General features: G+C 42.3%; 1 protein-coding gene across 1 annotated transcript in view; it reads left to right on the top strand.

Annotated features, from left to right (window-relative positions):
- Positions 1-11: 11 nt before the first annotated feature.
- Positions 12-27956, top strand: part of TIMP3 (TIMP metallopeptidase inhibitor 3) — a 35295-nt gene continuing 7350 nt past the window's right edge. The window contains exons 1-2 of the mRNA XM_010021312.1: positions 12-184; positions 26882-26964. Coding sequence (XP_010019614.1) covers positions 61-184; positions 26882-26964 — 207 coding nt within the window. The 5' untranslated portion in view covers positions 12-60. The remainder of the gene's footprint in view (positions 185-26881; positions 26965-27956) is intronic.

The following is a 27956-nucleotide window of genomic DNA, read 5'->3' as shown; positions in this document are numbered from 1 at the left end:
GAGGAGAAGCGCGGCTGCTCTCCTGCTCCGCACAAGTGAGGAGGCACCTCGGGAGGCAACATGACGGCGTGGCTGAGCTTCCTCGTCGTGTTCCTCTGCAGCTGGAGCCTGCGGGACTTGGTGGTGGAGGCTTGCACTTGCGTCCCCATCCACCCGCAGGACGCGTTCTGCAACTCCGACATCGGTAAGTACCTGCCCCGCTGCTGCGAAGCCCGCGTGTCCAGAGAGTTCCGCGGGACCCTGAGGGGTGCGGGCAGCAGGCGGGCTGTCACCACAACCCTGCGTCCTGCAGGTCACCCCGTGGAAGTGGAGGTGAGGTGGGTTAAACCGGTGAGGGGTGACCTGGCCTTTTAAGATGGGTTATAGCTCCGTAGCTGCTGCATATGCCTGGGGTAGTAAGAGGAAAGGTGTGCGGTGGCGGACCCGCCTCAGGCGTGCTGCGGTAGCAGGTCCTATCCCATGGCAGCGGTGCCAGTCTCTCCAAGAAATACTTGGAAGAAATCAGTAGTTGTAAGAGTGGCTTTTTTCCCACAGCCAAACAAAAACACAATTGGAGGTGTGGGCAGGCAAAATTTCCTCCTCAGGCTGGTGACAATTAATAGGAGGCAGGATGAGGACGAGTTCCCTCAAGCTAGGAAACTGCCTGCGGCGGTTGGTGTGGAAGGTGCAGCACATATGGGCTGTTGGTGCTGTGCCGGTCGCTGCAGAGAGGACTGGAGAAGCAGGCAGCAAGTGTCTCCGTGCTTTCTGCGTGCTGTATTGTGATCTTTGTAGCAGTGGGAGGTGTGCAAACGTGCATGCTTTATGGAAAGTTGAAAATCTCTTACTGGATCCCTGCTGATGTTCTCTGCTATAGATTTTAGCATCCCTAGGGGTCTTCACTGCACTAACTTTAGGGGACAAGGGGAACACCCAGAGTCTCTGAGGAGGGGGTAATGGAGATTCTGGTGTCAAGTTCTTTGGGTTGTTTGTAGCCAAGGGTGGTTAACCGAATATGGTTGCTGCTTTGGTAAGTGTCCAGTAGGAAAGTGTATGAAATTAATTAGTGGTGTCCTTTGAGTTAATACTGACACATGTCTACATGACAGTAAATACAGGCTGCCTCTTCAGCAGTCGTGAGTGGGCTGCATGAGTGAAGTCTTCTTGCGCCTCTGTAGGTTGTCTTAGTAGCGCAGTGTTAAAAGGGGTTGGGGGACTTTGCGTTGCTGGTACCTACACAGTACTGATTCCTAGCAGAGTCTGCAAAGAAATCCTTCTGGCAACTGCTGTGGAAGTCAACTAGAAAATAATTCTCACAGCAGCAGAACACCCATTGCTACGAACCCTGCCAGTGGCTCTTTCAAGTTAGCCAAGCTTACTGGCAAAAAAAATCTCTCTTGCCTTTAACTCTTCTACAGAAACTGCAGTTATGCCTGGTTATTCATGTCTAGCTTATATAGTGTATTGGCTATTGAACGCCAAGAAAAACATTACATGTTAAAAGTGCTGGGAAGGCTACAGTTTGCTTCAGTGATGATACCCTGGAAAATATTTATAAACTATACTGGGGAATTCGTCCAGGAAACTGCAGTATTAAAAGTTCTGTTGCCATTTTCATAGTTTGCATCAACAAGAGTGCCTCCAAAGTGGCAACTGCTGCAGAGATCGCCCTTTCTGTGAAAGTCAGGCTGGGAAACTGTTTTTTCCACAGCTGAAGCTGATGACAGCATGTGGCCTTCATTAGATGCATTTTGGGCAAGGGTCTACTTTCTTGCTCTAGTTAGTTCATGTTATACTAGATTAAAGGTAGTTTTCAGTTTAATCCAGCTTCTTAAAATGCTGTTAAATGTGTAATGAGTACACACAATGTATTTTTGCTAGACACATAAGTAACTAGGATTGTGGTAAATTATGATGTTTCATGTAACAGTGATCTTAACTTCAGGACACAAAGTTTTTCTGTTTTGTACTCTGATTTCTGGCTGAGTTAAGAGTCATCACCTTCATCTCTCCTTTCTCTCTTCTGGACTCTTCATTATATCTCATGCCTTGGCTTTGCCCTGAGACATAGTAGCTCAAAAAGTTGATGTCAGTGGGGCTGTCATACCTTCAGACATCACAGCAATGCAAAGGAGGAGAAGCATGAGGGGAAAGAGCAACTCATTCTAGCAGATGACTTAAATGCAAGTTTGGTTAAGACCACAGCTGTGTTGAAGCAAAAGTAAATGCTTACATTTGCTAGAACTGTCTGGAAAATGTGATGTTTCTGCAGGCTGATTTTAGTAAATGCTGTTATGTCCTTCATGTGCTGAAAGGGCAAAAAGCATGCTAAAGCTTTCTGGCTCTGGAGGAGTTAATCATCTCCATGGAAACTGATGGCAGTGTACTAGTGCAGTGTTTAGACAGACTAAACTACACGCTGGGTTATAAAACACATTGTGGGGAAGAAAGGGACTTGGCAGCAAGTTTTTATCGCTCTTGAAACTCCTGACAAAATACCAGCTCAAAAGGGAGGAGTCAATGCAGTAAGGGCTGGAGCAAAAGAGCTTTTTAAAATAGCTCCTAAAACAATATGAGAAATTAACTAGCTAGGTGGCAGCCTAGGAGAGGCTTTTCATCTTCAGAAGCACTGGATTCTGAAGAAGGAGAAAACCTTTAGGGGAGTGTAAGGCAAACTCTCACTGTTGGTCTTTCACGCCTAGCCAGTGAAGTCCTACTCTCAAGTTTATTCTCTTCTCCTTTAATCTGATCTCAGTAGACATTTGATTTTTGATCTTCATGTGGCTCAGTTCTGATACAGCCTCCCAACTCTGCAGTCATTAGATTTTAATCTTTGCAGAAGCAGATGGTCAAATAACCCATTGGAAAGAGCAGGATTTCAAAATGTACATCCTTCGAAAGTGTAGGTTGTCTTCTAAACGAAGCTTGGACTCCATACACAACAACATATATTTTTTTTATTATTAAAAAATGAGGGAGGGAAGAAGAGTAGCTACTGCCAGACTGGTCACAAGGGGTCTTTTTACTCAGTCCAAGTGTTCCAGCATGACGAATGGAGCAAAAGTGAAGAGGTGTGTCTCAGCTGGAAGTCTGAGGTCAATCGATAATAAAATTGCTGTTTTAACTCTTGGCTTGCTTTCTTTAACTGGATCAGTTAGTACCAGAACAGGCAGTACAATAATTAGACAAACAGCAAGACAAACAGCAACGGTTATGAGCTGCCATCTGAACTTTGCTTCCTCCACTCCCACCCCCTGCCTACGACCCCTTCCAGATGTGAATATTTTTCTTTTGTTTGAATTAAGAGACCTTTTGAAAGAACAGACACCAGGCATGCTTTGTTCCATTGTGACAAAGCTGTGACTTTTCCAGCTGGACATAGCTGACATGAAAAGAGCTTGTTTGTCCTTTTTTGCAGGAGCAGCAGGAACTTTTGGGCTGACCCCCTTTGCCCCACCTCGCCTTTAAAAACTAAAAGGAAAAAAAAAAGAGGAGAAATATGTGAAATTACAGGCTGGATTTTTGTGAGACCAGTCTGCAAGTGATAAAGAAGTACTTTGTCCACTCCACACCTTTCTCACTTTCATCTCGTGCATATACTTCAGAAAAGAGCTATGGCACTGCTAGCTGTCTCTTTCCTAAGTTCAGTAGAGCTCAAAATAACATTCCTTCGTAGAGTTTGTGCTGAGGGAAGAAGTATCTGTTTCAGTAAGGATGATGGTGGGTATTGCCCCTCTCTGTTCTAAATAACCTGACTCTTCGTGTGTTGGAGTTGGCAAGCTTTGGGGAGGTGAAGATAAGCCCAGAGACTCTCGGTGCCAAGGAAGCCTTTCATTCCTCCATCCTGCTGTACTCCCTAGTGCTAAGCTCACAGCACCTGCAGTGGCTATCCTCCTTTGAACTGAGAATGTGATACAAGGGCAGCAAAAAATAGCAGAGAGGGAGGAAGCTCATGAGTTTGTTTGGCCCGAAGTCTAAGCATCTCATTGAAAACCGGCTCTTTGTCTTTCACTGGTTTTCTTGAATTGGTTATTCCACCTTCTCACTTATAAACTAAAAGAAGTAAACAGACCAACTTTTATCATACATGAGATTTTGAGCATGCATTCTTTGCCTTGGCATAGTCTCTGTAGTGAGGTCACATCGGCTGCCTTATCCTTTAAGGCAGACAAATAAAGTCTGCCAAATTAATTTAAAAGCTACAGTAAACCAGCTCCCATTAATTATTATACCAGTCTTTTGAGTTGAGATGAATTTGAAACAAATTTTTGGGTTACATGTCATGATAATGGTTGCAAAAGTGTTGTATTCACTTTGGAATCTGACTTGTATTGAGGAAATAATGTGGTTTCATTTTTAGACTGGACTTCCCTTTGAGGCATTTTAGAAGCAGGAAATCTGAGAAGCATCCTATAAAGCTTTGAAAAGATAAGAGTACTGAGAATTCCATTTTACATGTGAAGAAATTGAGAAAATTTGTTTAACTTTTAACTTCCAATGTCCATGGTAAAAACTGTGGTGACAGAGCGTGCTCCTTGTGCCTGGTCATGTCTTCTGACAGGAAGATGGCCATTCTGAACTGGATTTTCCTGTTTAACAGAAGTCAAATAGAAGTTGCTTACTTGTTGGTTTTGTTGGTTATTTGCAATTAAAGTCCACAGCAGGGAAGAGAGGTCACCTTGTGGGATTTGGAGTTTGTCACTTCTCCAAATGTATATATTAAAAAATATGGTGGAAATTACTGTTTGGAAGATGTAGTGCAGAATGTTATATAAGCCTTCTTTGTTATCTTGCTACTATTGCATATGCTTACCCCAGATTTCCTGTAGGAAGTAACTCCAGCAAGATCTCTGAGCCAGTGGAGAGCCAGATGTTCTAACTTTGAGCCTTAAAGCTCCTTCCTTTATGTAGACATTCCTTTTGTTCTCATTTTCACTGATTTCCCACCTGTTCTTGAGAACTCTTTACCTGCCAACTGCTCCTATAACATTTCTGGGAAGAAGTGGGCTGGTGGAAACAGTTATTTACAGCCATATGCAGTACTAGCATTTTAAGTTTTCATTTGGGGTAGGGAAGGGCCTGCTTTGTTCATGTCTGTTTTTCAGGATGAGTGGATTTGATTGTTTTACCACAGGAGAGGTCATTAGTGGACTTCAAATTTTCCAGGACACTAAATATGGCTAATCCTGCCCTTTCAGAGTCTCTTAGATATGGCAACTGGAATGGCATCTGATGAAATCGATCTCTCTACTCATGAATGACCCACTGACAGTCCTGGTGGGTGGGACTGAGAATCTTTGGTAGGAGCACTCAGTGAGTCACCTTTGTCTTAATAGTTAAAGCTATTAAGATACGAACACTTAGTTTTTTTGATGTCATGATGTTGTCTGAAGTCATATTTCTCTTCTCTCACAGCTCCAGTACCATGTGGTGCTCTTATGTAATGCAACCAAGCAAGCACTGCCTAAGGAAGGCACCCATTTGGTCTGGGCAGGAGGTCTTGTCCTGTTATTAGATGAAACTTCCTCTGGATTCTCCCTGGAAGTTCTTAAGAGCTAGTAAACCTGAGAGGACAGCTTGGTTTGAGTTGGCAGGCAAGGCCAGGCACACTTGCTTGCCAGCTCTGAGCCAAACGAAGCTGAGAGACTCATTTCAGCCCTAATAATGTCTGCAGTGCATGTGGTTGAGTCTCGTTTTAATTATGAGATTTATGTTTGGGGTTGGGTTTTTTTTTTTGTTTGTTTGGTGTGGGGTTTTTTTGTTGGTTTTTTTTTGTTTTTTTCCCAGCATGAAGAGGGTTATGTTCTGATGTACTACTTATTGCTCTAGACTTTCAGGGTATGATTGTGTCTTTCACATGATGTTATAAATTGAAAGCAACTTAAATGATACTGTTGATAGTAGTGTAAAAGATGAGAGAAAAATCTGGTCTTCAAGCTGAGAAAGTTGGGGCTGTTCAGCCTGGAGAAGAGAAGGCTGCATGGAGACCTCATAGCAGCCTTCCAGTATCTGAAGGGGGCCTATAAGTATGATGGGGAGGGACTCTTTGTTAGGGACTTTAGTGGTAGGATGAGGGGTAATGGCTTTAAACTTAGACAGGGGAAGTTTAGATTAGGTACAAGGAAGAAGTTCTTCACAGTGAGGGTGGTGAGGCACTGGAATGGGTTGCCCAAGGAAGTTGTGAATGCTCCAACCCTGGAGGGGTTCAACGCCAGGTTGGACAGAGCCTTGGGCAGCATGGTTTAGTGTGTGGTGTCCCTGCTCATGGCAGGGGGGTTGGAACTAGGTGATCTTAAGGGCCTTTCCAGCCCTAACTATTCTATGATTCTAAGTACCAATCAGTTAAGCAAGTGCAGAGTTCATTAAACTTGAAGGCCTACTGTAGCTCATCTCAACCTCTTAAGAACCTCCACGTGTGACACTCAAAATTTTACTAGTGTAACTTTTTTGGACTGTTACTGCTCTTTAAGCTAACTGCACTGTACATAGACTTCTCTGAGACAAGGCTGATCAAAGCAGTTGACTACATTTGCAATTGTCTTGGCTTTTCCTCAGCTTTGTGGCACTGAACACTTATTGCCATAAATCGAACTGAAGATCAACCTGTTTCATAACCCTCTGTGTCTAAGTACTTGGGGCACAGACGAAGGAGGCACACTGCTGGGGCTACATTAAAACTTGGAGCTCTTTCTCTAGAGCAGGTACCTGAAAGAGCATGCCAAAATTATCAGTGGTTTACCAACCAGTGACCCTGCTGCCAATGTTAACTTGCCCACAGTGGGATAGATCCTTATTTAAAACTAGGGTTAAACTGGATTTGCTTCAGTGTAACTTGAGAAAAGAATTTTAACCAGTGAAATCAGAATTTCTGCTATTTGAAAGTGTTAGACTGGTGCTTGGCCTGAGAGAAACTAGACCAAAGTGGGTTAAATGGATTTACACCATCTTACACTAGATCTAAAATCTGTCCAGTTATCAATATGGAACAGAAATACTGGACCAGCCTCATTAACTTAAAGCAGGTGCAGTGCCACTGGTCTTAACAGCATTTCACCATCTTGTGTCAGAGTTGGATTTGACATGATGGTTTCAGGTTTCTAAAAGGACTGTTACAAACACCAGAGAACTTAAAACTATTGTTAAAAAAAAAATTAACCTTCTACTGGAATGTGAAGAAGTTCCCTCGAGTGACCAGAGTGAAGATTTAGTCCATTAACTGACAGTGTCTAATAGCACAAAAATGCAAGTAGTTTTACACAACCCTGATTATTTTATTTATTCAGTGCTGCTGCCAGCTAGGAAAGATTCTGGGAGTCTTTTGGAAACAAGATAGAAGTCTCTTGAGTAGTGTGCTGCTAAAATAAATGTTGACTATGAATAGTCCAAATTCCTGCTAGTGTTTATATAAGACCTTTCCAAAGGGCAACTTCAGCCCTTAGAAACAGTATACAGACAATAAAACTCAAGTTAAATAGCAGAGACATGCATATGCAAAAAATAACATCAGACCTCATCAAATACCCGCTATGGTTTGCCTCAGATGTAGAATCTCATTTTTAGTTTAGGAAGAAAGGAGGTCATTTGGGGTGTTCCTCCCAGGACTGCAATGTACCAGGAACCAGCAGAAAGCAGTGCCTGGGAAGAATATCAAGGAGGCCATTGTCAACTTGGGAATAAGGTCTTGGGCTGTGCTAGTGGGGAACTAGTGTTCTGTGTCTGTGGGCTCAGCTATGAAAACTTCTGTCTTGTTACAGGTGGGGGAAGAGGATGACCACAGCAACAGGATCAGTGGGAAACCTGTGATGGGAGGAAGTATTTAGGAGCTGTAGGAGTGATAAAGGGCCTTCAAAGACTAATCTCAGAGTATAAGGAGAGAAGGATTACTGAAGAAGAAAGAGATGCTGTATGGAAGTATAGATAAAGAACTTCTTAGCTGTGACATGTGATAAGACATGCCATCTGAAACTATGGGGGGCATGCCTAAGGTGGATCTAATTCACCCAGGAGGGTGAATGGGTACTGTGGCTTCAGGGAACGCATAAGTAGGAGAAGCCACGTAAAAAAAAGCTGATGCCCTACTGATTGATCTCTGACAAGCCTGTAGTGTGCTTATTTATGACTGGCAATTGAGGCTTAGGCTTGGAAAAAACCTGGCTGGGTGGACTGGCCATGGACAGAGCACATGTGCTTTACTCTATCTGGACTCTGGCCAAGCTGTTGCCTTCCTTCATTCAGATGAATGCAAAGTTCCTTCAAGAAGTGCAAGTTGCATGGGCGTGTGAGCAGCACTTAGGCTCCATTTAGTTCTGGCAGGTGAGTTATAGGGAGTTACATCTTCCTTAGTTACCCATCTGTTGTTAAAGTGTCATAGCACTGGAATCCTTCTGGTTCTTAAGAGGTTAGAACTAATTTATTGGGGATGGAAAGAAAGGTATGTGAAAGGGTCCAAGGATGAAAAAGAGATCTCGTAGATTTTTCTCTTCTTAATTCCTTAACTTTGTCATGAAAAGGCGCAGGTTTCTGCTGGCCTGCATGATCGCTGGTACTTCAGCAAAGCAGATAGTAATTGCACCAAATCTGCACAATGCTTCCACAGATAGTAATGGTTACACCAGGTGCATTCCTCATTGTTACTTCTTGCTTCCTGGTGGCTCGTTTAAAAAAAAAAAAAAAAAGTAATTAAAAAAAATCCCACAACAGCACATAGGAAACAGGACTACTTTTGTTCCAAAGGGCCATGTTCAGAATGACCCAAGCTCCTGCTGGCCTGGACTGAAGGACATGAATTTTAACACCCTCATGCTGTGTTCTAGTTACAGTATGGGGACTTCCACGTCTGTTTCCTTTTCTCCATGTTTCCCTCAGTATTGGGTGTTACTGCAGTGCAGCCTGCAGGGAGGCCTGCTGGCATTATGTTAGTTTTCTATAGAAGAGCACTGGCGCATTTGTTCAGGCAACAAGTTCAATCTCTCATGCTCACTGAATACATGAACAAGCAAAGATCTTGCTTGTCTGATGTTTAATCAGCCCTCTCAAATTTCTTGGATCAGTGATAAATAGAAAGCTGTCCCTGTAGAGAGCAGGTATTGTTGTTGGTCTCCAAACAGTTAAAAATATAAGGGGGAAGAAAAATGTGCTTGCTTGTACCAAGACAGGAAAACCACAAAATGGAAAACTTCCACTTGACTTTGAAAGACAGGAAATGGCTGGTGTTGGAAAGGCAGCAGGTAGAGGAGGAGAGAGCCAGAGACTATCTGTAGAAAACCAGCTATTCTCCAGACACTTCTCCTTCAGCTCCAGGTTCTTTCGGGGGAAGGAGTTCCAGGATGGCCCCTCTGTTCCAAGCCCTTTTTATGCTTTCCAAACACCCACCCCAGTTTCCTACTTCCTTTCTCTTCCTGCTATAAATATCCCGCCCGCCGTTCATAGGTCTAGAGAAATGGACACTGCAGATTAAAGGGGGTTGAGGTGGCACTGTGAAACAGCCTTTAGAGCAGTGCAGCTCTTGTGAAGTGCACAATTGCTGGGTCCTCTGCTTTAACTTGTGAAGTGTGAGGTTGCTGAGTTCCCTGCTTTAATTTTCCCTGGGAAAACGGAGGGAGTCCTTTAAGAATGAAACAGTCTCCCTGTTTATCATACCTCTGGACTGGGATACATGGGCCTGTTTCTAAGTAAACAGTTTCCTCCAATAAATAATACAGTACATATGGTGCAGAAATAAAAGCTGAAAAATTTCTGGTATGTGGGAGAAGGGAGGGTGGGGAAAGGATGTTTAAGAAGGAACAGGAGATACTAGTTGAGGGACCACACTCCAGGCAAAAGCATACCACTTGCAATAATGAATACATTAAATGCGCTGGTGATGAGGATCAGACCAAGAGGAAATAAAACAGCAAAGTGACCCCTGGGGCACTTAAGTAGCCATCATGTACAGTACTTCAATAGCCACAAAACACAGGGCTCTTCCCTTAGCATCCCGCAGGGCAAAAATCACAACCCAGAGAAGCGTGGGAAGACAAGAGCAGCAGTTCCTGTGCAAGAGCCTTGGTATTGTTGAGGATTGTGCTGGGGGAAAGGGCAGGATGAGTTCTTAAGCCCTTTGTTTTACTTCTCTAAATATGAGGAGCAGCACCTGACCCTTGTTCTTATTTTCTCTTTTTTCTTTTTTTTCTTCTTTTATTTTTTCCAAGGGGGTGGGGGATTAAGGATTTACTTGGTTATTTCCGTAGAGGATCAAGATAAAAAGGAGACTTCAATAAGTCTGTTTCCATCTTCTCTACAGACAGTATATTTCAGTAGAATTAAGCAGCTGTTCTGCTTTTCCTGCATGACTTGCAGCTTTACAGAGACACAGATAGAGGATTCTACAATATCAAACAGAACTCCTAGGTGGCACTTCAAGAGACCCCGAATTATTACAGGAAGGTTTTAATGGAATATTACCCATTCATAGAGGACCTTGACTAGATGTGGCAAAAAGCTAATCACCCTTAGCAGTATGTTTCCTTTAACACCTTTGCTTTGGAACAAGTACCCTGCAGCAGAACCTGTGATAGTGAGTCATGTGCATCATCCAGCTAGGCTGGAGTTCTGATGCCGATGCTCCCAGAAGCCTGATGTGGGATAGTCTGACTTTCCCATAGCCCTGTTTTGTTGTTGTCATCCTAATTCCTCGTACTTAGAGATTGATTCAAACCCTGCAGTTTTAAGTTTTTTTCCAAAACTCTTTAAAGGAACTTGTTACTTTAACTCTGGAGTCTATTTTTTTTTATCAGTAGGAATGTCTGATTTACCTCCCACATGCATTCTAAATTGCAGCTATCTCTTGTTTCCCAGTGTATTCTGGTTTGCTTTTTTTCTGTTTGACTGGGAGACGGGCAGAATGGGAATCGTGTATTTACTCCTACTTTGTTCTGAGGATTCTCCTGGTGCCGAATAATTACAGGACTATAAAGCTAGCACTAATAAATCATTATGTTACAGAGCCCTGCGTCATTCTGTGTTGTGTGATTTAGTAGGAGCCTGCTGGAGTAGCGCTGCCATATTGGTTCCCAAGGAGACTTGTCCTTTCCAATAGATTGACACTTTTGAGAAAACAGCAAGCTAAGGGGGAAGCAGGTGCTTACAGGCCTATATTCCAATGCCATGTTTAAATTGGTTGAAGAAATAGTGTAGATTGAAAGAAGCAGGCAGCACCTGTGTATCTGGCTGGATGGGAAACAAAGCTTTCACTAGTACCGGAAAGTTTTCAAGCCAATAGGTTCCTTCCTGTCAGTGCAAGATCTCATGTTTGTTTCTGAACGCCCTTCTCTCATACTGATTTCCTCCAGTATTAATGGCTGTTGGAAGAGGTAGGGTAAAGGAAAGCACTGGGTCTTTCTTTCCCTCCTGTCTCAGAAACTGTTTTCCTGTTTGTCTTTTATGCAGCATGGCAGCTTGGGCCATTGACGTAAACTTTGTCCTTTGTGCTGTTCAAAGCTCCCCTCTTCTGAATTTGACAACATTGCCTGCACACATCCTGACTAGGCTGGACAGGAGGGCAAGCAGAACAGGATCTTAGGGTGACAGTCACCTTGGCACACTTGGGGCTTCACATTTTTGTGCAGGCTCTGCATTTGTTCATCAAGCCATCATGAGGTCAGCACATGGCAGGGTTCTTTCCAGTGTATATATCTCTATATACATGTGGACCAAGGAAAGATTGACCAAAGCTATTACGGAAATATTATTGTGGTGGTGCTTTGAGGCAGCATCACCAGGTTACACCATAGAAAAATACGGAAAAAGCAAGTTTTGTTCAAAAAAATACCCAGAGTCGTGAATGGGAGATTAAAAATGGAGAGGAGTTTTCAAAGAGGAGCTGCTTTAGCCCACTTGGATGTCCTTCTCTGAAATCTATCAGTGCTCACAGCAGCTATCGTCACTTGGGAAATCAGAATGAAAATGCTGATGCATGTTGTTTCCCCACTGAATTTTGGACTATATAGCTTTTTTTTTTTTTTTTTTCCCCCCCTCATGAGGACATCCCTGCTACAGTTGCTGCAACAGCTGTATTGTCATAAGTGTGCTTAAATTCAGTAATTTGGACAACCAGTGTACACTGGAATCAACACAGCTATAATGGTTAAAATAGTAATAAAAAATAACCTTGTTTCTGTATTCCCAGAGAAATTTCCCTTGGCAAAGACCAAGCACTGAATGGAAGATATACACTTATGAGCTAGCTGCGTATTTGCCTGCCAAATTAATAGCAAAAGCAAGCAGAATCTGTGTTCCTTCTGCAGTAAAGGAGAACTACGTTTTGGTGAAATTTCCCTATGATGGTAGAGGTTTCAGCCCCATTTTGGCTTTGGAATGTATTGCCAACAAAGCTACAGCTGACAGGACCAGGCAATGCTAGTCTGCTTTCTGTGGAAGCAGTAATGCTTCAGCTGTTCAATTTCTTCCCTGTCCTGTTTGGAAGGTGGCAGCGGAATCCTTACTTGTTGTGGTGCATTTTCAGTAAAATCCCTTGCCAGAAAATGTTCCTGCAAACTGTGGCAATGAGAATGTAATCTGTGGCTGTTTTGCATAGTTGGATAATTTGTTGGTTTTGTTTCTAAGCCAATTTGTGACTCTGAGGCTAGTGCTGCTCCAAACCTTATTAATAGCAGTCCTTGTCATTTTAGAGGCTTTATCTTTCCATTATTATTCATACATGCTCATTTCTGGATTTGCTAATATGCATTTGCACTTCCTCAGCTTCCTTGCTTGTGGAAGGAAACTGTGCACTAATAGCCTGATTTTGTTAACTGGGATTCTGCTTATCCCACAGAATGTTAGAAGTGGACATGAAACTATGCATTGGTAAGCCACACCTCTGATTTTTCTGGGGGGGGGGGAAAGCTGTGTAACTGTTCTTAGTTGGTGTATTAAGTGTGAAACTAAGCAGTTCCAAGGGGATGAACAACTGCTATTCAGAGGGAGTGTCTTTGTGCTTCTGTCTTCTCCACAGAGCTACAGCAGTTCAGTGTTCTTGACTCAAAGTGTTTCCCTTGGGGTGGTGGAAAATCAGAGCCCAGCAAGGCTGCTAAAAATCCAGGCTTAGACGTGTGCCTCGTGTGCACGTGTGTGTACATCTTGCAGTTCAGTGATGACCCCGCTGACTTCTTGAACTTTTAATGACAATGCAGCTGTCTGTTCATGGTGCTAATTAACCCAAAAGCTGATTCCTCCCTCCTCCTCGTTATCCATTCTGTGAATGAGATGTGAAAACAAGACGACGACTTTTCCCGTGCCCTTAGGGCTGTCTGAGCCTGGCAGCAGTGACCCTGCTTGAGTAGAACTGAAAGAACTGCTGCCCAATGGCCCATACTCCTTTTTTAATAGGTTATTAAAATTCCACCTTCTTTCCCTCCCTCCAGTCCTGTTACAGTTTGGAGCGATGGCACTTAGGGGAAAACAGCTGCAGGAATAACTTTTCTTTCGGAAAGGCAGAGACAGCTGTTCAGTTTGTAAGTCTGGGGATTCCACCACTACTTATTTAGGGCCTGATCCCGCTCCAGTTAAAATCAGTGGAAAGATTCCCACTGGGTTCAACAGGCAGTTGAAGGAAGCAGCTTCAGGAAGCAGCCTGCAATCAAACAATACTGCTTCAAAATGTTGGAAACGGCTAAAAAGGAAAAAGCAAGTAGGAAGGCATTTGTCATAAAGTTGACTTGCTGACTTGCCTTCAGTCTCAAAGTACAAGCACTCAGAGGGCCAATGTTTTACTCAAGGAACAGGTTAAATTAGTGTGCTTGTGGTATCCTAAGTCACTTTTTAAAGATAGCTCTAGTATGTCTATGTTCATTTACAGTCTGCGGTGTTGACAGACTTCTATTGGCGCAGTAAGTTAAAGGACCAATCTCTGATGTTGAATGCTTAGTTTTAGATACCCTTTGAGATCATAGGGGATAATGGCTTACTTTTTGAAATTACGCCAGTTCTCAGCACCTGCAGCTCTCATTGGTATGAATTTACTTGCTGCGTCTTAAAACCGAGGGGAAAAATGGAATTTACTCTTGCTTCTGTCATTAGAGCTTCTTGTTGTCACCTCTGATTTATACAGTGAAAAAGAAGTCTAGAAACTTGCTGGAGAAGTTCTGAATTTCTGTTCCATAGAGAATTTTGAAATGCTGGAAATATACCCAATCTGAAATGCGAGGGGAAGCATGAAAATATCAGTCTTCAGCATGGAGTTTTCTGGGAAAAGTGATTCTGATGTATCTGAATCTAATGTTTAGAAGGCTTAATTCAGAATGTCCATTTTGAACAAAGATGTCATTTCACATCAACATTTAGACTTCAAGCGCAGTTGAAGCAAATGCTGTTTCAGGATGAAAATAGGTCTCAGTTTTTCTGAGAAGAGAAATAAAACCTAATTTTGCTGAAGTTGATGCTTTCCTTATAAATTTGTGACTTAAGTAAAATCACGTTTCCCGACAAGAAACAGCATTTCCCACAACATTCTACCAGTCCTATCCCCGATGGCTTAACAGTAACAGCCTCCCCTTGTGGAAGTGCTGATTTTGATCAGGTTACACACTACCTCTCAAGCTGGGAGAGAATGCAGTTCACTAGTCCTCTGGGGTTTATAGTTAGCTTTTTCTGAATGCTGAGAATTCCCTTTAAAACACAAATCTACATACCATTCACTCGCTTCAGTCTTTGGCAATGGGCAGTTCTCCTTGGGTTTGCTGCATTAATGAACAAACAAGTTTGTGGTTGTGGTGCTGCCACTGGGCTGAGACGAGGTATTTCCCCTTGTGTTTCTGTTAGTTCCCTCCCTGTCAATGTTTAAACATGCTTACACCTGTGTTCCAGGTGTGAGCTGAACTGGAGCTCTGAAAAGTTGTCTCTTGGGAGGGTGGTTCATAACTTTGCCAGAAAAGTCCTGTTACAGCAATGTCTTGGGAGACCTAGACAGGCAGGAAGCAGTCAGGCTCGTTGTATACCCTGGAAATGATTACCCTTATCTGTAAACATTCATCAGTGCAGTATCCAGACAACTTCTGCCTTCCAAACAGTTAATGGGCCTTAGAGCATTCAGAAATAGCCATCACTGTGCCAGAGTGGCTGTGAAATGACTATCCAACCGTATCTTGTGACCTTTTAGTTTTTGGTTGTTTTTTTTTTTCCCTAAAAAGGTACAAGGACACCAAAGAAGTCATACCAGAATGCAAGGCTTACCTCCCCCAAATTGGAATTTTAGGGAAGTTTTTGGCAAGACTACTTTACAAAGCTCTCACACTCTAGTAGTACTGATGAGCTAACTGACAGGTAGATTCATTTTAAGTAAATCTCCATCAGATTCACATGGTCAGACTTGGGAATTACCATATAAACCCCACTTATTAGCAATACTGAGTAGGAATAAATAGGTTGGTCTTGGATTTATGTAAGTACCTGTTGTGCAAAAAAATAAAAGTCAACAATTGGTGATGGATTAGCACTGATAAACCATTCTCTGCTTGCAGAAGTCTAGCTAAGTCCAATCTCATTAATAATATTTCATTGGGAACACAAGGATGCATATGAGCATCCAAGTAATGGCACACAACTTCTGGGAATGTATTCTGATAACAGCTGTTCATGAACATGAAATTGTGATGAAAAGTTTGTATGAAGGAAGCTTGGGTAATAAGAGAATGAGATGGTTATAATTTCTCTACCACAGTTCCTATGGAACAACTTGGCCAGTCTGTCAGTAGCAAAGCCAAGAAGCTTCTGAGAAAACTGAAGAACTAAAGTAACTGGCCGGTGCCTGCCTACCCTTTGTGCTGCCAGTGCTCTGTGTCATTGCACAGGGAAGATTCTGTCTTCAGAGCTACAGTATTTCTGTTACTCATGTAAAGAGTTGTTGCTTATAGATGTTCTTAGACTTCCAGGTCTTCTCATTACCTCTTTCATGAGACATCTCACATCACTCTCCTGCAAAGTGGGCAAATTGGTCAGTGTGAAGTTTGCTCGATACTGTCCTGACCTTGACCTGTAGTCTGACTGGGAATTGTGGTACATGAGGCTGATCGAGGACCCAGGAAGGTTTTCCACTTGCTTTAATGAACACTGAATCAGGATCCGAGTGCTATACGTAAGTCTTTGAGTCTCAGAATCTAGGATAAAATTCTTCATGTAGCTAAGCTCAGCTACACAGTATTGACTGTGGTTGCATAATAGACATTAATAAACTGGGCAATTAGCACATTCCTTAAGCATTGGGATAAACCAGAACTATGTCATGGACATGTCCAGTGTATGTGAACAGTCTGCAGAGGCTGTCAGCTTCTGAACTATTTATAATGGCTCAAGAATGGTGGGCAAGGATACTGTCTTCTCACAGGAAAAAGTTCTTTGAATGCAGGTTTAATTCTAGGGTCCATCAGGCGTAATAGTAGGTCAGGTCCAGTGCAAGTAGGAATAGCAGAGCAGCACATATAGGCCTGATCTGGTTAAATATGTATACCTCTTTGGTGTGGACAGCTGCTTAGCCTATCAGTTTAATGCAAGTTTTCTAACGCAGGAAGGAATTTGCAGGCCCACCCAGTACCCTTGAAATCTATACATGTTCCCAAACAGTTCTTCCTCCCTAGCTCCTACGTGCAAAATTGAGCGTAACCCATGTGATCAGTGGAGTGCAGCCTCCTTGCAGAACCCTGGCACCCATCCCAGCTGGGCAAGGTGCTGAAGCAAGGAGAGTCCTCTGAAGTAAGTTGCTGAAGCAGGGAGTGTCCAGGCCTGTAGCTTTTGATACTCCCTGTTTCGAAAGGTTTACATGGGTTGCCAGAGCTGCCCTATTTCTAATGTGCAGGAGAAAACTGCTTTCAGTATTATTTAGCAGGACTCTCCTTCCTCCTCCTCCTTCTGAGCCATTTGGATGTGAGCTCCCAATGTGTTTTGAGTTGCATAGTGGGTTAAGGAAGACTAAGAGATAGACAGGTTTGGGTCAAGAATTTTCTCTTGTCTCTTTGAAAAAAGACAGTGATGAATTTACTACATTTGTTAACTCTGGATATCCAACAGAGGAAACCTAGCGCCAAGGAGCAAGGACATGCTGGTTCTTTGCAGATGTCTCACATGACATGCGAAGTAGCATCTTCCAGGTTCAAGCCCTGGACATTCACTGTAATGTGTATGGTTGAGTGCTGGATCAGAGCATCTTCCCCTGCCCCCCGCCTTGTGATGTATGTGAGCAGTCTCTAGGCTGCGTGGTTAAGATAGTGGTTTTGCTCTCAGAACCAGATATCAAGCTGCCACACAACAGCTTGCAAATGTAATGACCGTATCCTGGTAGAGCAACTTATCTACAGCTTTGCAGGCTAAGGACTTCTCTTTCTCAGCAGAACTGAAACTTCCTGGGAAACATGCAGTCAAAAAGAAAAAAGTGGAAATAAATGGTGCATCTACACTGCCTCTTCAGCCTCAAGTTTCCTCACTTTTGATGTGCATGTGAAAGTAACTTTATTTGAATACTTGCAGCAAAAGACATCACACTTGAGGACTGTATTTATTCTTTAAGCAGTGCCCATGACTTCAAGGGAATAAAAGTCTGCCCCATGTGAATCAGAATGGGATTTCTGTGATTGTAGTAGGTTCTTTAAAATACCACTTGATCCATTTTAATCACTCTAGTACTCATTCTTGTAGTTTATTATCGTGATCCATGGAAATGGAAGATCAGCCTCACTTGCAACTGTTATCACTAAATCACAGGCATAGGACATGTTTTCTCCTTGCAGAGGCTGCTCCCCTAACTATGCTTCTTTAGGCAATTCATCTCTCATCATATGCTGCAATTTGCTTTCCATGTTACTGCTCACTTGATGGCTTGGGAAACGATCAGTGCCAGATGCACATTCTTTTCGAGCAGTAAATGCTCCTGCAGCAGTAAGTCATGTGCACCAGCTCCATTTCATTAAAATCACATATGGTTTCCATTTGCCCCTAATTGGTCTCACTTCAGCTCTGCCATGTTCTCTGAGTGGAACACTTAGACCTGTGGCTCCTTTGAGCTATGAGAAACCAGAGCCTTGTCTGTTTGGGCCTGGCTTCTCCTCATCCAGTATTTACTCTGTCTAGAAGTACTTGATCTGGAAGTGAGGACTGAATTAAATCTTACTGCACAGATCTTATGTAGACCAAAAGAAAATGGAAAAGGTGTTTTGAGCTGCGCATTGCCTGACCAGCTTTGAGTCACATACTTGTTATTTTTATCCACTGTTGTAAGCTGGCTTTGGAAGTGCTTTTGTGGATTGGTTTTGACAACCATCTTTCCAACACTGCTAACCTTGGCTGCAAGCAGTTCTTTCTTTGGCAGTGGCACAAAATGAGACAAAACACACTCTGCTGAAAACATCCCTTGGAGAACTGCAGGGTATCTCTCTACTGCGTTCTGTCCCTTAATATTCCTTCCCTCCACTTACATCACTTCTTCTTTTATCTGATACTTGCCTACTGCCTTTTGCTGAATTCAGCTTTCAGTAGCTAGTTAAATATTTAGGTGGGAAGTTAAAAAAAAAAAAAAGTAAAAAAAGCATGCCAAAAAGAAGACAGAGAAATGGCTAGTTGGCAAGAATGACATTGGTTTCTCTTTTCCTTTTACCAGAGGTTTCTCAATGCTGTAGGCATCCTCATTATGTAGTCTGCAGTGTGTCTTGTTTGCTTACAACCACAGCAAACCTAGAATGTTTTATTGATGTAAGCTCTGAGACTAACCTAGCTATGTCTGTAACTCCTGTGACTGAACTGCTGTAGGGAATCTCTTGGGTCTACCTGGCTTCCATGAGTTTATAGGTGTAATAGCTAGTAACAACAGACATTTTTTCTTTTATTTCCTTTAGCTCCTCTGTTTATCACAAGGTATTTCCTGAAGCTATTTTCCCTTGGCATGAAACACTATCTACAGCTAAAAGATCTAAAAGATTCTACTTATAGCTGGATATAAATGCATTTTAGATCCTTTCTTCCTCCTCTTTTCAGTCTTTCCTCCATCCTACCAACAGACTATCTGTGTATGATGGGAAAGCAAGGGAGCTGACATCGGGAGTTAGATGCAGGGGCATCTGGGCAGCTGAAGAGTCTTCAGCCTAACTGCGTATAGGAACCTGAATGAAATGTCTAGAAGAAAACTTGCAGTTTCTTGTTTAACAGAGACCTCTCCATTCTCTCTGATTCTAATGTATTTCAAAGGGAGCTTGGGCTTCCATAGGGTGAGATGCACCATACAGGGAGGGAGAAAAATTATTTCTACTGCTGTCATCAGAAAAGTTGTATCCAGTTGATTAAGCTACAGGTGAAATGCCACCCATGAACTAAGTTCTACTTGTTTTATGCAACCTTACAGTTTTAATTTCTGATCTTGTTGGGGGGATTCACTTTCTCCCAAGTAAGGCCCTTCTAGAGTAGTTTATACATTTTGAAGTGATGAGAGGTGTGACGCAATCATGGTCTTGTACAGAAGAGTTGTATCGCTCCTTATTTTGTAATGTTGGAAATCAAGCAGTACAGCATGTTGTGCAAACAGACTCCCAGTGGCAAGGAAATCTGCAGGGCTGGGAAACCTGGTTAATATTTAGCAAGTGCAATTGTGATCAGTTGTTTTAGGCTGAGCTTGGGCCTGGGTGAAGCCATTTAATTGTCTTCAAATTTTTTGGGTGGCCTTCAAACAGCCTTGCAGTGCCACAGACAGGGAGTGTTTTCTGGATTTCTAAAGCAAAGATCAAACGTAAATGGCATAGTTATGGTTAGAATATCAGAAGAGATCTGGGTGTCTTGCCTTCCTGTTTTTATTTAGACTTCTATTATTGTCCAAATGCTCCAACATGCTTGCTGAAGTAAGCACAAGTCCTTTCCAATGTGATATGTGGCAACTGTCTGCCTGGTAGAGGTGATTGGTGTCAAGAAGGTATTCTTTCTCAGTCAGTGTTCCTCAGAGCTCTTTGAAAAGGCAAGAGGTCAAGGACTGCCAGTGATGGGAGGTAGTTTGATTTTAAGGGGTATGAGAGGAAAGCAGCCAGCAGTGAATCTCTTGCTTCACTACCTGTTTTTGCTTTCTGGATGAGGTTCTCTGGTGATGTTGTGTATCAACACAGCTGGATTTGGATTCTTCCAAGTCAAAGCCTTTGTGGATTTGGTTGGTGGTCATGATGGAACAAGGCAAGAGGAAGCTCCTCTCTGTGTTGCAAGAAACCTTCAAATTCAATACTCTAATTTGTAAAGTAATTGTATTTTGGTTATAGAGGATGACTTAGAGGACAGACAGATCATCAAACAGACTGGAGACTTATATCTGTTGGTTTTTCCCCTCTTCATGAATCCCCAGCTGTCATCAGTTTTTCTCTCTCTGTTCTGATTTGATGTAGAGGAATGGGTGAGAGGCTGCTTTCTTGTCCCCCTTCCAAAGCAGGCCCCACACACTTACTGCTCATACAAGCCTATAGCCACTAAGCAATTGAATAGTTTCCCAAGAGGCTGCATATAGCTGGGCCAGACATCCAGTCCAAAGGACACAATCCACTTGTAGTTATGGTCCTCTGTTTTTAGGGATGCCAAGAGTGTTGATTATAATTGCTAACAGATCAGCCAAGGGAGTGGGAAAAGGGCTGCAGCTAGCAAGATTAAGCAAGACAGACACAGTGATTTTGTCTTTAGCAGCATCACCAGCATCAATGCAAGAAAATCTGTGTGTAAAACCACCCTGCTTTGACCAGCCTAGGAGACACCCCAGTAATAATAATTAGAATAAACTAATACCTCAGTAGTGTGCTAGGTAGAAGTCTTAAACGTAACTGGCTGCCTTCGCCCTGCATGATGTGAGCCTTCCAGCATGTACCAGGACAGTAAGGAGGTTTTGTGAGACAGGCTGAATGAGAGACCTGCTAGTAAAGTTGGTAGAAAGCTCTCAGTAATTTGCTCTTGGAAGTGAGCCCTTGTATAGTCTTTGGCTGACTAAGATGGCAACCATCCTCCTTGGTATGTCCTTTGTCTAATGTTAAGGTAGCATTTCCAAGTGTACCATTCTAATGTGGGTTGTTTTTGCTGTCCATTTTCTGGTGTAGTCAGTGGCCTCAGGATAGAAGGGGCCTTTCTTCGGCCTCTTGGTCATGTTGCTGCTTCCCATATATTTTATATTGCCACTGTTTGGATATCAAAGAATGAACTTGTGAGACCTCACTTGGAGTATTGTGTACAGTTCTGGTGTCCTCAACATAAGAAGGACATGGAGCTGTTGGAGCAAGTCCAGAGGAGGCCACAAGGATGATAAGGGGGCTGGAGCACCTCCCGTATGAAGACAGGCTGAGAAAGTTGGGACTGTTCAGCCTGGAGAAGAGAAGGCTGCGTGGAGACCTCATAGCAGCCTTCTAATATCTGAAGGGGGCCTATATGGATGCTGGGGAGGGACTCTTCATTAGGGACTGTGGCAATAGGACAAGGGGTAACGGGTTCAAACTTAAACATGGGAAGTTTAGATTAGATACAAGGAAGAAGTTCTTTACAGTGAGGGTGGTGAGGCACTGGAATGGGTTGCCTAAGGAAGTTGTGAATGTTCCAACCCTGGTGGTGTTCAAGGCCAGGTTGGACAGAGCCTTGGGTGACATGGTTTAGTGTGTGGTGTCCCTGCCCATGGCAGGAGGGGTGGAACTAGATGATCTTAAGGTCCTTTCCAACCCGTTCTGTGATTCTATGACTCGGAGAATAACTTGTCCCTTGTGTCTCCATTAGTAAACAACACCAATCTTCCACATCCTTTACTTAAGTGCAGTGAGCATGCATCTCAGCCAAACCTTTCACTTAAAAATACTCATATTGCACACCAATAAAATAAATCCTTGAAACAATAATGAGAAGCGTAGCTTTTGTTACTCTCTTGAGCCATTCATGGTAATTGGTCACAAGGGAAATGGGTTTGGAGCAAATCCTGGTCTCTAAAGGGTGTGTGCCTTCACTTAAAATGCTGTTAATGGATGACAGCCAGCTCACTTGCATTGAAAGCATCTAGTTCTCATGGTGCCGTTGGGCATGCAAGTGGGGTTCGTGGTATTAGATTGCGCCTGTACCACTGTCCTCTTGGTAACAAAGATGAGATTTGTGGTAGTGTCACCATCTAGTGGCTGGACCCGATAAAGGTCACAGGCTGGGTTGAACTAAGACAGTTGATGCCTTTGCTTTTCAGTGGGAAAAAGAGCTACTACACATGTGCCTGGATGAAATGATGTGGTTAATTACAAGTCTGTTCACCGTGTTGTCTCCTCAGCTTGGCAAACACTTGTCTTAATCCCACTTGTCTACTTCCTCACATCAGGCATTGCCTGTTTGTCTGCTTCTTCCCTCATGAAAAGGGTGCTTTCTGCTATCTCAGCTGTAAAGGCAGTGTCCTTCTGTTTCATCTCTTACCTTTAAGTCTGTTCTTCCTATGAATCCTTGAACAAATAGCCACAGAGTAAGGGATGAAGTTAAAGAGTGCTTAAGTTAGATGTATGTGTATTTGGACAAATAAAACTCTCTATAGGGCCTTTTTCTCCTCTGCCCATTCTGATTTGTTTGCCTTTGTAAGACCTCATTCAGTGACATTTGGAGAAGATGTAAGCAATTTTTGTGGGTACACATGCAGATAGTTTGTACTATGTTGGAGATGCCTGTGAAATACAAACCATTAGCTGCTTGCACTGTACTAGTCCAGCAGCAAATCTGAGCCATCTCTGTTTTCCTAAGCACTAAGCCAGTTTACATTTAAAAAAAAAAAGGGAAAAAGAAAAGAAATGCATTAATCGTATATGATTGTATGATTGTTAGATGTATTTCCTAAATTCTCAAATGCAGCAGGTTATTTTCTCAATGTATTTTTTAATGTCAACTAAATATCCATTTTTTCTTTCTCTGTTCTCTCATTTTTTTTAAGCATGTCAGATATTGAGAAGCAGTGCATATGTTTTTTCTTTTTTGAATAACGCTATGGCTGCCATGCTTATCAAGATTTACATCCTCATCTAATTTAACTTTTCATAAATAATTACAAATCACTCATGAGACCTTGCCAACTGCTCCAGTCCCACAAAGTGACCCGACCTGAAACCCCAAAGTACTGAGAAACATTCATCTTGGAGTATTTTCATAGGCAGTACTTCAAAGGAATTGTGGTTTAAAAATATGTAGCTATTTTGGTGACCACTTGTGTGGGATAAAGTTTCCCATCAGTAATAGCAGGACTGTAATAGAGCTTCAGGGAAAAGGAAGGAGATCAGGGGAGCAGTCACAGCACCTTTTGCCTCATTCTGCTTAAGCAGTAGGACTCCCCAGAAGTAAACAGTTGAGTTTGTTAACATAACATGGACTGAGTTTGCAGCAGAGATACTGTAAATTTCTGATAATTTGTAGAGCATGAAGAATTCTTCTGGCAAGCATGCACGGCCCCCACTCAGTTAGGAACAGTGTTCTTTATCTTTTGCCCAGGTGATCCAGTGGTATAACTGGTGAGCAGTGGTTTGAAGGAGCAAAGGTGGGACCTAGGAAATGTATGGCTGTAGATTTGCAGCTTGGAGCTGTGTTCTGGGCAGATATACAAATGCTCTCATGCATGGAGGCTTAGGGTGATGAAGCTGGATATGCAAGAACAACCTCTGAGCAATCCTGTCCATGCAGCATGTCTCTTCACTTACCCAGATGCATCTAATGCTCAAGAGGTGAGAATTTAGCCTCACAAAATACAGGGGTAGACTTAAGTTTGAGTATCCTCTGCTCCTTGGCTGACTGCTTGATGTTTCCTTTAATATAGGAAATATGAGGCAGGGTGGGTTCTTTGTTCATGCCTAGCTTTTTGGTAAAAGAAGGAATTTACCTAGAATAGTTACCAGTTGGGTGTTAAAGGCAATTTCTCTGAGATACAGAGGGCTTGCCCACTTACAAAAGGCCTCAAGTGATGGCCCACACTGAAGTTTTTCATGGTTTTTAGGATGGTTGTTCGTCTCCTGCTTTACTGGGGAACGGTTCCACCTAGTTGCAAGGGTAGCATTACTTGGAATTGGGATGCTGTTACATGCTAGTGTAGATGCACATTTTGAATCTTGCATCCTGTGGTGAAGCTGTTGATTAGTCTATAAATCAAAGTTGGTTTCTTTCTGAAGTGGCTGTGCTACTCTAACTAGAAGTAGAGGGCTGCCAAGCTAGCAGTGAAGCACATGAAGAAAATGGGAGTTTAGATATTCTGTCTGCAATTGGGAATGTGCTTGTCATCTTTTATGCTAACTGTGTTCTGGTTTGGGAACCCTAGCATTTTGCGATATTGCCTCATAGTATAGTTCTTATCATTGTCAATAAGATAAGATTCAATTGTTGATTTCAGATGTCTTGGGCAAACACCAGGTTTTTCAGTTTCAGTGTATCAGTTATGCAACAGATGAAGGTAAGACTTTTGACACCCTTTGGTTTAGTTTCCAGCATTAGTGAAGTGCCCTGGAATCATAAAGCCTTAACAAAATCGTGTTCCTTCTCACTGACCCTTAAGCAGTCTGGTTTTTGTAGCTTCACTAGTGATTGTGGTCGCTGGAGGCAGCAAATGCAAGAACTTACTTCTTTAAAGATACTTGCAGTTCTCAAGGATGTGCTTCAGTATAGCCACTAAATTTTGAAGACGAGAGCAAATTGAAGTCTGAACAACTTGTTAAATAGAAGAATCAATAAAACTGTACTGGCTTTTACTGCCATTGGATAATAGAAATGTAAAAAAATAATTCAGAATGAAGTTTTACACTCAATGAATGAAGGTTTTGTTGGTCTTTGAATCAAAGCCAGCAGGACTGTCTTACCTAGTTTAAAATTTATTTGACAAGTCTGGCTGAAGCACAGGATATAAATCAGCAGAGTGAGTTTGTCTTCATTTCACACCATCCTCATGGAACAAGTTCCAGGAACTGGTGTGTATAAACCAGATCTATCTCTTCCTTTAAATCTGTTCTTCAGATTATTCAGAACGCTGGGACAAGGTTTTTTGTTTCATTAATTTGGTCTAGCCTCTTCTTTTTTGCCATTTCTTCCAGGGAGCTTCTGTAGCTGTTTGGAACATAAATGAGCTATGAAGCAACAAGGTGCTTGTTTAATGTCTTGTATACATAGCAGAATGGATCCCTGACCTGCTTTGCTACTTTTAGGTAGTTGCAATGCAAACAGTAACTCGTTGGGTTTTCCTCCTTGCAAGGGAGAACCTCTACTTCCTTATCTCCCTTTCATGCCTTCCTGCTTTTTAATGAATTCTTTTCTGTGATGCACTAGGGTGATATATTTCAGCAAAACACAGATGAAATGTTGCAAACGACTGCTGTGAAAGCAGTACCTCTGTCCCATGCAGGGCTTTACAGTTAGGACCTTCACAGACTCAGAAGAGATGTATGTGGTCCATTTTAGTTGCTGGATTTCGGTAGTGGTGAACCATTGGGCTGTATATTCAGCAGAGGTGTGTTTGCAATGATGATTAAGCTTTATGCAAAAGTAGCTGATGCCTCCTTTTGCACAAAAAAGGGATTTCTGGGGAATTTATGTATAACTACACATTTTCAGTCATGTTTATGAGTATTTTGCATTCTTTGGATTATTCTACTGGAATAATTTTCATAGCCCTTGCAGTAAGAAGCTTGATGAATAAAATTTTAGTTAACATTTGCATGATTATATGATGGTTTTTCTCTTAATTGATGGAATTTTTAACTACTTGGTTTTTGTTTTGGTTTTTTTTTTCCTGTTGTTTGTATGAGTGGTGTTTGGGGTATAGAGTTTTCTAACAGTGATCCTTATCCTTTCCAGAATTGCTCTTTTCCATCTCCTTTTCTGCAGCCCTTGTAAAATTTACACCACTTCTGGTGCTTTTATATTGTCATATGATTGTTCTAGGGGAGTGGACTTTAGCTGAATAATGCCTGCCTGGTCACTAAGCTTTGCTTCTCTACTGGGATGAGCAGGTGATTGCAGAACTTCATCAAACAGGATCAACGGAACAGTAGAGTTTTTTTGTGGAATACCCCAAAAATAGATGAGGAGGAAAACTCTTCATTAAGCGCTGACTGTAAACTACTCACTAGGTCCATCAGAGGGACCACAGAATTCTTATCTATGATGCCTTAGACTCAATTGACGTTGCTGTGGTGCATCTGTGGTATAATCAAAGTATCTGTGTCAGGCTGGATGCTGTGTTCATGTATGCACACATGCTGCTCCTTAGTATCCATGAAGAAGTGAAGGGCAGTGTATGTAAGGTCGGATGGGTCACCTTTAGTTTATCTTCTAGGTGGCTTCTGGCTGGCCTGGCAGCTTTCACTGTGGACTCGATGCTTGCTGAACAATCTGGTTTTGCACAGTAGCCATTTGTTCAAGGGAGCCATTTGTCTGGAGTTTTGTGGTATCCGAAAGGTGGCAGCTTTAGTGAAACCCCCAGATATTCCAGTGTGCTGTACTGTATTGTTGTGGTTATTGTGAAACAAAAGCTGCATTGGGCACCCAAGGAGTAGTTTAAAAGTAGCATCTTGCTGAACATCATCTCGTATATTGACAGTTAAGACATTAAATACAAACTTCATCCCAGTGGCTTGGTGCAAAAATTTTAACCTGTCTTGATCCCAGTTATAGTCTGTTTTGCAGATTGCTGTCAGATTTCAACATAAATAATGCTTGTTCTGATTTTTCACACAGAACTGGATTTCCTCTAAATACTTGCTTTGGCATCCCACTTTACGTGCCTTCACTGTGTGTGAGATTTAGATAAATTATTCTGTGAAATAAAACAGAACTCCAGGCCAACCTTTCTCTCAATTTATTCTAAGTGTCTTTTCTGAAGTGGAGGGTCTAGCCTGAATGTTGTGTAAAGTTGTTTATAATTTGTGTTTTTCCTCTCTTATGACAGTGATCCGAGCTAAAGTTGTGGGGAAGAAGCTTATGAAAGATGGACCATTTGGAACGATGCGATACACAGTCAAGCAGATGAAGGTATGTTTGCAGACGTTTCACATAGGCTTGTAGATAAATTAAATTAATATGTAATAATAAACAGAGTTACACACTGAAAATAACAGCACCTCAACTTTTCATATTGGTCAGCCAGAATAGAAGGTAGCTGGCAACTAGTAGAAATATGCCTGGAGAGGGCAAAGGAGCAGGAAGAGGTCATACCTGACCTACAATGCTGAATACCTAATTCTTCCTTTGTTTTTAAAATTTCTGGTAGTAAAAGATGCCAGATGGGCTTCTGTGGATCCTGGAGTCCTGTTTGTGTTAGATTGTGGAAATGCAAGCTTTTCCATCTAGCACTTTCATTAAATTCAAGATGTGGTGGTGGTAGGGGACCTGCTAGCCTTGGGAGAATGGTCTTTCATCTCTTCTTTCCTTGCATTCTCTGTGGACCACCAGTTAGAGTGATGGAATTTTTTTCCACATACAGAACAAATGAAAATTGTATAGTGAAGTCTTTATATAAAAAACTAAACCAAACACTGTAGCTGTCAATTATCAGCTCAGAAGAGCTACAAAGTATTGACTCAGAGTTGAAAACAAATAGATGAACTAGAGAAACCAAGCAACTGATGTACCTCTCTTCAGAGCTCTACTTTGCTGCACAAACTGCACTCAACCTGCTGCTTTGGACTTTAGGGTTTTTTTCTTAAGCTGACCCCCTTGTTATGTAATGCTAAAAATCAGCCTTAGATTGTTTTTCTTGGCTATGCCATTCCAGTCATAAGACTGGTTTATGTCTTTTTAGGAAAAAAAAAAAAGAAAAAAAGGGGGAATGGAAAAGCTTGGCAGGGACTGCTGAAATCTGAAACATATTAGACAAAGTAAAGGTTCAGAAAAAAACAGTCACTTGCCTGCCTTGTAACAGTAACTCTCTTTATAAGGCAGTTTATAGCTCAGCACGAAAGCAGGGAGGAGGAGACGCAAAGCCTGTTTCATAAGCTGTCACAAAACCGCACACGTAGCCAGAT

This window comes from Nestor notabilis, unplaced genomic scaffold (assembly GCF_000696875.1).
Source record: "Nestor notabilis isolate BGI_N333 unplaced genomic scaffold, ASM69687v1 scaffold5129, whole genome shotgun sequence".
Taxonomy (NCBI): Eukaryota; Metazoa; Chordata; class Aves; order Psittaciformes; family Psittacidae; genus Nestor; species Nestor notabilis.
This window is presented reverse-complemented; position numbering and strand designations above follow the sequence as displayed.